Consider the following 12,131-nt stretch of genomic DNA (forward strand, 5'->3'; position numbering starts at 1 on the left):
TGATTTCTCCCAGGTCTAGCTGGGAGTCCCCACTTTCTGTCCTCCCCACGACTGGCATGTCCGGTCCATCAAGGAACTGCTTCATCCTCAAGTCCACTGCCTCGGGCTCAGAGTTGTACAGCCCCCGGTAGAAGGTCTTGAATGCCTCGTTGACCTTTTCCAGTTCCGCTACTAGTCTGCCTTTGTTGTCTTTAATCCGCACTATTTCCCTCATGGCTGCCTGCTTTCTCAGCTGGTTTTGTCTCTGTGCTCACACAAGGTCATATCATGTCTGGCAGAGCTGGTGCACTGGTTTCCTCCTGTGTGTGTGTGTGTGTGTGTGTGTGTGGGGGGGGGGGGGGGGGGGGGGGGGGGGGGGGGTGGGGGGGGCACGACCCGTCTCCAATGTCACATCCATACCATGCGTGGTGCATGGTCAGAGAATACGATTGCAGAATATTCCGCTCTTATTAATCCTGGCAGCACCAATTTTCCCACAACAAAGAAGACGATCCGTGTGTATACGTTGTGTACCTGGGAGAGGAAGAATTCTTTCTCTCCTGTTTGGGTGAGCCGCCATGGGTCCACAGCTCCCATCTGCTCCATGAATATGCCGAGTTCTTTCACCATATTAGAGGTCTTCCCTGGGGCCGGACCGCCTTCGACCCCCCGCCCCCTCAGAGGTTCCTACCTCCACCTGTTGTGCTGCTGAACAAGTGTGGTGTGTACTAGCTAATGCCAGGAGCATCTTCACTACTGTACCCAACCGAAGTGAATGTCACTGGGATACTGGAAGGTGTTGGAGGCAGTTGTGACGCAAAGTGAGTCCCCAGACTGGTTCTCCGGGGTGTCTCTGGCTACGGGTCGAGGGCTCCTGTCCGTCTGTATCCTCTTCCTCACTGCTCTCCACCTGGGTTGTGGTGAGTTGGCGGGCACCATAAGGGCCCGTCTAATCGGCAGGAGATCCTGCAGGACACAAGACATGACGCATGACGCGGGTTTGGGTGGCGGAGGGGGGTGATTGCCGATGGTGGTGGGATGGTGGTGGAGGAGGGGAGGGTTGTGGGGGTGGTGGTGGGGGTGACGACACACATGCCATGAGGAACCTCAACTCAGCAGGGTCTCATTTTCTTGCCTGATGCCCACTTCCACCTCAGTGTCTGGCCTCTCTCCAGGCCCACTGTTCAGATCCAGTACCTGCTGCTCTGCTGTATTGAGGGACCGCAAGTCCGACCATCCACCTCTGGACTTTTCCCCCTCCCGGCGGTTGTGGGCCACCTTCACTTGGTGGGTGGTGGGGGGAGACTGAAAATGCACAGTGTTAGACAGTCAGATGCATGCAGCATAGGTGGTGGGTAGCTGATGGCTTTCGTAGTCAGAACACCTGTGCCATGGTCACCAGTATGGGAGTTGCAGCGTGGGGGTCCGGTCATCCTCTGTGTGGGGGGGCAGTTAAGGGTGTGTGGGTTGGGGGTTTGTACCAGGGGCACAGTCCTGCCTACTCACCCGGCGCCCTGAGGGGGTTGTACAGTTTTTTACGGCACTGCATGCCGGTCATGACAGTGTCGCCCACGGTGCTCATGGCCTCTCCCACCTGCACACAGACCTTTTTCTCATGCAGAACCGCCTCCCCTCCACTGTATCCAGCAGGGGCTCCAGTTCAGCATCAATGAATCAGGGTGCTGCTTTACTTGTTGCCATCTTGTCGGCTGGGATTGCATGTGTGGGGAGTGGAGTGCTTATATATAGCTGCAGCTTGTCAAGCTCTCTTGTGTCAAACCCGACTCTGGCGAATCGGACACCGTTTTCCATTGGATTCACTCATTATCCACATGGCGCTGATGCTAGCTCATTAAAAGTTGATGAATTGCTTTGTGAACGGCACCAAGTTTGCTGTCTTAGAAGTCCACTGATTCAGTCCCAGAGTCTGGATTCATTGTTCCTGAGACTAAGGGCAGGATTCCCTGTTGGCTGATGCCAAAATCGGGAAATGTGATTGGGCAGAGAATAGATCCCAAAGCCGAAATCGCGGCGGATGCTGATTTAATGCTAAATCGCAATTCTCCATCAATGCAGTCCGGGACGCATGTACAGTAAACACCATTTGCATATCATTAGTGGGCCTGACCCGGTATTCTCCGGAGCTTATGCGATTCTCCGCCTCTGATGGGCTGAGTTCCCGATGGCACGGATCACTTGTGCTTTTAAAAATTGTGAAACCAGCATCGTGGCTGCTGAGGGAGAGAGCCGGGTACGAAAAGTGTCCAAAATAGTCATAGTTGTGCTGCTGGCCGAGGGGCTTCTGCCAGGGCCAGAGGGAGTAGCAGTTTCCCGGCAGCCTTTACGACTCGCCGCATTTGCGGAGAATCGCGCCCCGTATGTTTTCCACGTGGCTTGCTCATCCACATTTCTGAATCGGTCCAGGTCCAGTTTTGCTGTCATGAAAGTTCATAAAACCTGCCCTGCCATCAGCACTTAGGGCTGGATTCTCCATTCCTGAGACTAAATATTGACGCCGGGGCAGGATTTGTGGAATTCAACTGGACCGATTCAATGACCATTAAGGGACTAGCATGGAACACAATCGATTCCAATGAGAATCGGTGTGAGATTCGCCAGGTCTGGGATTGACACCCAAACAACCCTCACATCCCGTTCCACCACCACCACCCCTACACACCCTCCACCCCAACCCCCCCCCCCACCCCAACATGCCCCCACTCCCGCCCTGGCTCACGATGCAATCATGCATCCTGTCATATGTCTTGCAGGAGCTGCTGATGATGGGGTAGGCCCTACTAGTGTCCACCAATCCCAGCAACAGCCAGAACCCCAGTGTTGAACCCGAGGGAGGAGGAGGCGATGGGACAAGTGCCAGTGACTTCTGCAAAGGAGGTGCCGGAACACCGCAGCACATCAGATCCCCCCCCCCCCCCCCCCCCCCCCCCCGTCCCCCCCGTCCCTGGTGCATTACATGGGCAGTGGGCAGAACAGGCAGCACCATGCCACCTGGGACATATCCATGCAGCAGCCGGGCCCATCCAGGCCTGGTTGTCCCAGAAGACGGCCGCCATAGGAGACCCAGATCGCAGGGTGGGAATCACAGCAGCCGCATCCACTCTTGATCTATTGTCTAGGGATCCACCTATTCGTAGATAGACACCAGTTAAGTTGGCACAGGTGCAGGGCACAGTTTAGCAATAGGGCATAAACCTGTATGAAAGTTTTAACATTAAACATCTGTCCATAGGTGACACGGTGGTGCAGTGGTTAGCACTGCTACCTCATGCCGCTGAGGACCCGGGTGCGATCCTGGCACTGGGTCACTGTCCATGAGGAGTTTGAACATTCTCCCTGTGTCTGCATGGGTCTCACCCCCACAACCGAAAGATGTGCAGGCTAGGTGGAGTGGCAATGCTAAATTGACTCTTAATTGGGGAAAGAAAATAATTGGGTACTCCAAATAAAAAAAATACCTTTGCACAATGTAACAATCTGCCTTAATGCTCTTTCAGAAGGGTATGAGGGGTGGGCTGGCTGCAGAGGGGGTATGGAGGGAAAATGAGTGGCCATTGGGAGTGGGCGTGGCTCATGACCCGCAGTTCAGCCAGCACCCACCGCTCTGGTATCTCACCATCCCCCCCCCCCCCCCCCCCCCCCCCCCCAACCCCCCCAGGGAATCGATGGGAACTTGCGATGGAAAGCCAGATTATGTCAAATGATGTGGAGCACCATAGCTCATTGCAGAGCGGGTTGTTATCACCTTCCATCCCATGGACCATACTAGCTGTTTCTGCCATCCCAGTACTCGCACCTGTAGTGCAGCAGGTAGGTATCACAGCGGGGCTTGCAGGCAGGGTTGTGGGGTGGCATTGGGATGCGGTGTCCATCCCCCTGGTCAGTTCCCCCCCATCAGTTGGTGAACCTGGAGGCGATCAGAGCGTCCCATGCACGATGGCCCTGCCGCACACGTCGTGTGGTCTCCCGTGTCTACCCGGGCCCCATGTCCTGTCCATCTAACCCTCCCCCACATCTTCCTCATCGGATAAGGACTAATGTTCATTCTCGCCCTCGAGCACGTCGTCCCTCAACTTCACGATGTTGTGGAGGACGAAGCAAGCCACCACGATGTGGGTGACCGTCCCAACGCTACACTGTAGGTCATCTGGAGCGATCCAGACACGTGGGCCATATCTGCAGGATGCCGAAGCACCGCTCCATCACACCCCTGATTGCGGCATGTGCGTCATTGCAGCGGGTCCCAATTTGGTCTGTGGCCTCCGGATAGGCGCCATCAGCCATGACTGCAGCGGATAACCCCTGTCACCTAGGAACCAATCCCACAGCCAGGGATTTGTCTCGAAGAGCCAGGAACCGTTGAGTGTGCCAGGATGAAGGCATTGTACACACTATCTGGGTATCAGGCACAGACGTGCATGATGCACAGCTGATGTCACACATTAGATACACGTTCATCGAGAGGAACCCCTTTCAGTTTCTGAAGACCGGCCTGTCATCTGCAGGTGCTCATAAGGTGACATGCACCCCGTCGATAACCCCCTGGATGCAGGGCACCTCAGAGATGGCGGCGAACCCCACTGCTCGGGCATCCTGGTGGGCTCACTCCACATTAAAATGGATGTATTGGGCCGACTGGGCATATAGGAATTCCAATAACCATTGTCTGCAGGGGATGAAAGACTGACATGTTAGCATGGTGCGTACCCACATGCCCAACCAAGTCCAATGCACTTCTGGCCCTGTCGGTGCCCAGCACCGTGGGGGCCTCTGCCCCTGCCGCCGGTCGCTGCTGCAATCCAGGGGTACCGTCGGCTGACGAGGCCCTTGCCACTGGTTCACTTGGCGGTCCCTGTTCAACACCCCCTGTGGGGACTACTATGGGCTTTGCCTTTGGGCAGAGTACATGATGCCTCGCCCTCTGGTGGCGGCTGGTTGGGGTGGGTGTTGTATGGCCGGGGTGGGGTGCGGGGTTGGGGGCTGGGCTGCAGGGATGTTGGGGTGGAAGGTGGGGGCTGTGGTCCAGGGGTGGTCGGGTGGAGTGTGGGCGCAATTGGGATGGGGCATCCATACGACCGGTGCCACTCCGCAGACCTCGGGGCCAAAATGGCTGTAATGGCGTTCTGTGCCTGAACACCGCCCCAGTTCCATGGGGGCTCTGCCGGCCCTCCCCCCATCACCCCCACACCCCCCACAACCGGACCCTGGCAGGGCTCCACCCCACCCCAGCCAGCCTGGCCAGTGTCAGGACTGAAACTATGCCTCTCGGTGTCCTACCTCTTTTCTCTCCCTCACCAGTCATGGCGCATGTTACCCGATTTTAAAAGCACAAGAGAATCCCACCATCGGGAATTCCCCCCCACCTGGTGGAGGCGGAGCATTGCGATGGCCCAGTGAATATCGGGTTAGGCCGCTAATAATATGCAAACGACATTACTGTACATGCGGAGTGAAATGCACAGACAGCACTGTCGGGGCACAGGAGAATTGTGATTTGACGTGAACCCGGCGCCTGCCCCAATTTTGGCGTCAAAACCGATTCTCCGCCCAATTACCTTTCCCAATTTCAGCATCTGCCAATGGACAATCCAACCCTTAGTTTCTGACATGGAGAATCCCGCCGTAGATCTTCTGCTAATCTTCTGAGTTCAGCTGAGCCCGCGCAGAGTAAGGTAGGTCCCTCCGAGATCGCGAAGGCCATTTATCTGGTCATTCCTGACATGCAAAATTTCTCAGCTGTAATATCACCTTAGTAAATTTCATCCATATCCTATCTAAGGCCTTTACATTATTATTTTGAAAAGTGCTCAAATATGAACACTGTTGGTGAAAAATTGGATTGTCGGCATGGAAGTTGTAATGTGCGATTAACCTATTGGTTCTGCACAGTTACTGCTTGTCAGTGCGACAGCAAAGTTCTGATGAAAGATCACGGCCGGGATTCTCCAATCCTGCGGCCAAGTTCTGACGCCGGCGTGAAAAGTGGCGCAAGCCACTCCGGTGTCAACGGGCCTCACCTAGCAGGTATGCTTTCATTCCCAGCGGGCTAGTACGGTGCCAGAGTGGGCTCCGCAGCTCTAGCGCCCGAAAGCCGGCGCGCCACATCCGGCGCGAGTTCGAGCATGTGTGCCATGGCCAGCATGAGTTTGCGCATGCGCAGTACGGCCAGCACGAGTTTGCGCGTAGGTTCCGTCTCCATGCTGGCCCCTGGGCAATGTGGTGGAGCCCTTCAGGGGCCCAGTGCGGAGGAACATAGCCCCCCACGGAACCAGCCCGCCCACCGATCGGTAGGCCCCGATCGCGGGCCAGGCCACCGTGGAGGCCTCCCCTGGGGTTTGATACCCACCGCCCCACCCCACCAATACGACCCCCACAGACAGAACTCTGAGGTCCTGCCGGGTGGACCATACGTAACCCACGCCGGCAGGACTCAGCCGAACTCAGCTGGTACTCAGCCCGTTGAGGTCCAGAGAATCGCTGGGGGGGCCACTTTCAACGGGCCCCAAATGGCGCATCGACGATCCCACGAGCACCCGAAAATCACGCCAGAGAATTGGTGATCCAACGTCATGACGCCGTTTTTTTTTGTGAAAATCCTTATATTGGCTTTTCTCATATTTATAAACAGCTGTTACTTATATGTATTACATTTTTCTTCCCCAAGCTAATTTGCTTTATTTTACAGAGAAGTTTGTTTTGTCCTTCAATTGACTAACTTTATGTACATTTTGCTGCTTTCTGGATTGGTCTATGATATTCCCCCCTACCTCCTGCCCCCATCCCCATTGGTTTCAGCACCCTTCCTCTTCTCTTGTGGTTTCCCAACCTGTGCCTATCAGGTCCTCTAGTAGTGTGCTTTCTGGGACCCAGGGGTACCCTACTGTCTCTTTGCGGAAGTGCTTTATTTGAAGGTGTCTTAATTCCTGTCCTCTAGTCCTGCTAGTTTCCACTTCCTTGTCAGTTCGTCCAGTGTCGCCAGTCTGCGCCCTACGTAGAAGTCCCCGACCGCCAGTGTGCCCCCATCCCGCCTCCATCTTTTGAAGGTGGTATCTAGCATGGCTGGGATGAATCTGTGATTGCCGCAGGGGTCGGAGAATCCTAGCCCACAGACCTGAAACGTTGGATGAGATTTTCTGGTCCCACCCACTTCGGGCCCGTGCAGAGTAAGGTAGGTCCCTCCAAAATCGCGATGGCCAGCCGATCGGTGGCTCCGATCGTGGGCCTGGCCACAGCTGAGGACCCTCCCCCAGAGTCAGATTCCTCCCCCCCCCCCCCCCCCCCCCCCCTCACTTGGACCACCATCGCGGCCGTGGGTCCGAGCTCCCACCGGGTGGTACCAGATGTAAACCATGCCGGCAGGTGTTCGGCCGGTCGCCGTGGTGAATCGCCCCGGGGGCCTATTTCAGTGGCCCCCGACCTGCGCCACAGCAACCGTGCAGGTGCGATTGCTGCCGATTCTCCGGTCACTGGAGAATCAGCGACCCAGCGTCGGAGCGGTGTGACGGGAATTTCCCATGCCCCCGGTGATTCTCCGACCCAGCGTGGGCTCGGAGAATCCCGGCCCCTATTACTAAAATATACATTACTCTACGATTGCAATAGTTTTAACTGGGCCTAGACTAAGTGTGGTGCCTTAGGCACCATTTATTAAGTTTCATTAATCTTACTTTTGAATAGATGATATTTGTCACTACTGAGGTGGTCAAGGTCTTCGGATGAGCATGAAAACATAATCCTCCTGTCTAGAAAGAATGAAAAGCAGTGCTTGTGTTAGTTCAGTTTATTGTAGGTTCTTTCAGGTTTGTTCCTTAGCTGAGCATATTATTCGAAATATTCATTTCCTGAATGAAAACAAACACTTAAAATTGCAATAGAACAAAATATAAAATAGATTTCAAGTGCTTTTTCTGTTGTGCAGATGATGTTATTGGTGTACAATATTTACGTATGCGTGAGTAAAATTGACAATGTCATTTTGCCTATTGCAGCTTTCTAATCCTTGGCGGTGCACCATCTGAATACTGAGAAAGACATAAACTTTCCCACTATCAGTTACAACAGTGCATAATACACTTCCCAACTAATTTTAGAAGATCTTTTGCTTACCAAAACATTTGACTTGCAGTCACAGGATTTTGTGGTTGTGATGAATGTTTCATGACATCTGATGCAGCTGATAGGAAGAGTAAGAACATTAAAAATTATTTTAAGGAAACACCCTGACCCCAGCTTTGCACTGCCAACCTCCCCAGCTGCCATCCCCTCTCCACCAGCCCTTGCTGCACTGAGAAAGCACAACATCAAATTTAAATTGCTAATTGTCCAAAGCTCTATTGGAAAAATCCACACTTCAGATAATTTACAAACATATGTTCAGTCATTTTTAATGCCAACAGAAAGACCCATTACAAAATTAAGAGTAGTTTCGTTTTCTAGTGAGTTCAAAACAAATTACTTCGGAACCTTTGAGTCGATAAACAATTGAAATTCAATAGATCAAAACACAAAGTAGAGTAAATAGCAACTTACTGGTTGAGTGGAAAACCTGTGACTGCCAGGAAGGAATTGATGAGAGGGCCATCTTGCTCAGCTGACAAGACACCCTCATGTTGTTTTTTACATATGCCATGTTGAAAATGCTAGCTCCTTCCGGTGACGGAGATGTGCTGAGTACTTGCACATCAGGTGGCTTTCCTCCTATGAACCTGAAAATCAGTTCTTTTACTCGAAATAACTCGCTAAAACAGGGGGAAAAGTATCCCCGCACCCTTTTTAACAACAATACGAACGAAGATGCCGAACAACAGCAACTTCAGAGGCTGGAAAGAGACGAGAAATGGGAAAAGCCAAAAGCAAGTGGACAAGCTGATGGACGCACGAAGCGACGGCCACGCCAGAACAAGAAGGACCGGCTCACCACATATGGAGCCCCCCCTCACCAGAGGGTGGATGGAGAATGTTCCTATCCGGGGAACTAAGAGAGCATAGAGAGGAGACGAAAGTCGATATCTAGGCTGTGGTCAGGGTGGCGGTCGTGGAGGTTCTGACAACCATTTTGGTGACCCTGGACAAGGCGCAGAAGCGATTGCAGGCCCAAGCGAACATCATAAATTAACTAGAAAATACCTCAAGAGACCAGGGAGACCTGATCACCACCCTGGAGAAAGAAATAACGAGCTTGATCGCAACGCCGGGGAGTCTGAGGGGGAAGATAGAGGATCAGTAGAACCTTTCATGGTGCCAGAACTTAAGGATCATGGGCCTGCCAGATCATGTGGGCCAGATGCTGGCAAATATGGTGGGAAGGGATAGCTTCCCCAACCTGACAGAAATAGACCAAGCCCACTCATCACTCCGCGTAAGACCCAAGGCTGGAGAGCAGCTGAGGGCAATAATCGCCAAAATGCAAATGCACCAGGACTGGGAAATAATCCTGTGCTGTGCAAGACAGACAAAAAACTGTAACTGGGAAGGCCACTGGATTAGGATCTACCAGGACATTGGGACTGACCTGGCCAAGTGCCAGGCAGAGTTTAACAGGGCAAAGGCAGCCCTGTACAAAAACAGTATAACATTTGGGATACACTACCGGCCAAACTCTGGGTCACATTCCAGGGCAGGGAACACTTTTTCACAGCCCCTGTGGTTGCGGACAAATTTGTCCTGGAAAACGGGCTGGAAGCACAGCGGCAGGGACAGCAATGAAAAGAGCACCCGAAGAAACTTTATTTATTCACTTAACCAACTCAAAAGACACTTTGAACGAGATTGCATTGCCTCGCTTTGAGGACTGGAGCTACTGTGTCAGAAGGAAAGGGTGAGGGCAGCAGAACACAGGAAAGGGTGAGGGGAACAGCAGGGCAGGAGAACAGGTAGCAGTTGGACTGTAGATATATAGCCAACCTGGAAGGGGGGCCACCACACTAGCACCAGGAAACATGGATGAGAGAGGAGCCACGGAGTACACATCACAAACAGGGGTCAACTAGGGTAAAAAATGGGGGGGACACACAGTAACAGGAAGGCAGGGAGAGGACGGGGGGAAGAAAGAACAATAAGGGAAACATAGGAACAAGGGTAGGAAGGACATTAGGCTGGCTACAACAGGCCACATTTGGCAACTTGAAACACAATGGCACCGCAAGCAATCACTTTGGAGGGTCCATAAACAAAGCTAAACCCCAGCTAAATGAGTGCAGGGCTCATCCACATGGCGTACACTAAACAAAGGGAAACCCCGGAGCGCAAGGGTCCGGCCTCATGGGCAAAGTCTTGGAAAGGTTTATAAGAGATAGGATTTATAATCATCTAGAAAGGAATAATTTGATTAGGGATAGTCAACACGGTTTTGTGAAGGGAAGGTCGTGCCTCACAAACCTTATTGAGTTCTTTGAGAAGGTGACCAAACAGGTGGACGAGGGTAAAGCAGTTGATGTGGTGTATATGGATTTCAGTAAAGCGTTTGATAAGGTTCCCCACGGTAGGCTATTGCAGAAAATACGGAGGCATGGGATTCAGGGTGATTTAGCAGTTTGGATCAGAAATTGGCTCGCTGTAAGAAGACAGAGGGTGGTGGTCGATGGGAAATGTTCAGCCTGGAGTTCAGTTACTAGTGGTGTACACAATGATCTGTTTTGGGGCCACTGCTGTTTGTCATTTTTATAAATGACCTGGAGGAGGGCGTAGAAGGATGGGTGAGTAAATTTGCAGATGACACTAAAGTCGGTGGAGTTGTGGACAGTGCGGAAGGATGTTGCAGATTACAGAGGGACATAGATAAGCTGCAGAGCTGGGCTGACAGGTGGCAAATGGAGTTTAATGCAGAAAAGTGTGAGGTGATTCATTTTGGGTTTCGGAGCCATGAGGTCATGTTGCAGCTGTACAAAACTCTGGTGCAGCCGCATTTGGAGTATTGCGTGCAGTTCTGGTCACTGCATTATAGGAAGGATGTGGAAGCATTGGAAAGGGTGCAGTGGAGATTTACCAGAATGTTGCCTGGTATGGAGGGAAGATCTTATGAGGAAAGGCTGAGGGACTTGAGGCTGTTTTCATTAGAGAGAAGAAGATTAAGAGGTGACTTAATTGAGGCATACAAGATGATCAGAGGATTAGATAGGGTGGACAGTGAGAGCCTTTTTCCTCGGATGGTGATGTCTAGCACGAGGGGACATAGCTTTAAATTGAGGGGAAATAGATATAGGACAGATGTCAGAGGTAGATTCTTAGAGCATAGTAAGGGCGTGGAATGACCTGCCTGAAACAGTAGTCGACTCGTCAACATTAAGGGCATTTAAATGGTCATTGGATAAACATATGGATGATAAGGGAATAGTGTAGATGGGCTTTAGAGTGGTTTCACAGGTCGGCACAACATCGAGGGCCGAAGGGCCTGTACTGCGCTGTAATGGTAGGTCTCATGGTAGGAGTTCAGGAGCGCAGCCACTAAGTAAGTATGGTTGATCCCGCAAGATGGGGCGGGGGAGACGACAGGAAACCCCCATCAGGATAGTCACCTGGAATGTCAGGGGTTAACGGCCCAGTGAAAAGATCCAAAGCCTTCGCCCACCTAAAAAGTATGAAAGCTGATATTGTCTTCCTCCAAGAGACGAACCTGAGGGAGAAGGGCCGTCTGCGGGTAAGGAAGGGCTGGGTGGGACAGACCTACCATTCCTGTTCTATGGGGAACACAATGACTGTAGCCATTTTGGATGGCCCCCTAACAAAGGGAAACCCTGGAGTTCAGGAGCGCAGCCACTAAGTAAGTATGGTTGATCCCGCAAGATGGGGCGGGGGAGACGACAGGAAACCCCCATCAGGATAGTCACCTGGAATGTCAGGGGTTAACGGCCCAGTGAAAAGATCCAAAGCCTTCGCCCACCTAAAAAGTATGAAAGCTGATATTGTCTTCCTCCAAGAGACGAACCTGAGGGAGAAGGGCCGTCTGCGGGTAAGGAAGGGCTGGGTGGGACAGACCTACCATTCCTGTTATGGGATGAGGGCCGAGGCTGTAGCCATACTGCTAAATAAGAGGATGGTGTTTACTGCGGCAAGGACGGTTATGGACCCAGGGGGATGGTATGTCATGGTGAGCGGTGACTTGGGCAGGACACCGGTGGTCCTGGTTAACATGTACG

General features: G+C 52.5%; 1 protein-coding gene across 3 annotated transcripts in view; it reads right to left on the reverse strand.

Moving 5' to 3' along the window:
* The window catches only part of tmem67 (transmembrane protein 67), a 356,662-nt gene that overhangs the window by 251,083 nt on the left and 93,448 nt on the right, over positions 1-12,131 (reverse strand). For all 3 annotated transcript variants that reach the window (XM_038809034.1, XM_038809035.1, XM_038809033.1), the window contains exons 5-6: positions 8,104-8,170; positions 7,665-7,739 (exon numbers count right to left, since the gene is read on the reverse strand). In XM_038809034.1, coding sequence (XP_038664962.1) covers positions 7,665-7,739; positions 8,104-8,170 — 142 coding nt within the window. The remainder of the gene's footprint in view (positions 1-7,664; positions 7,740-8,103; positions 8,171-12,131) is intronic.

This window comes from Scyliorhinus canicula, chromosome 10 (assembly GCF_902713615.1).
Source record: "Scyliorhinus canicula chromosome 10, sScyCan1.1, whole genome shotgun sequence".
Taxonomy (NCBI): Eukaryota; Metazoa; Chordata; class Chondrichthyes; order Carcharhiniformes; family Scyliorhinidae; genus Scyliorhinus; species Scyliorhinus canicula.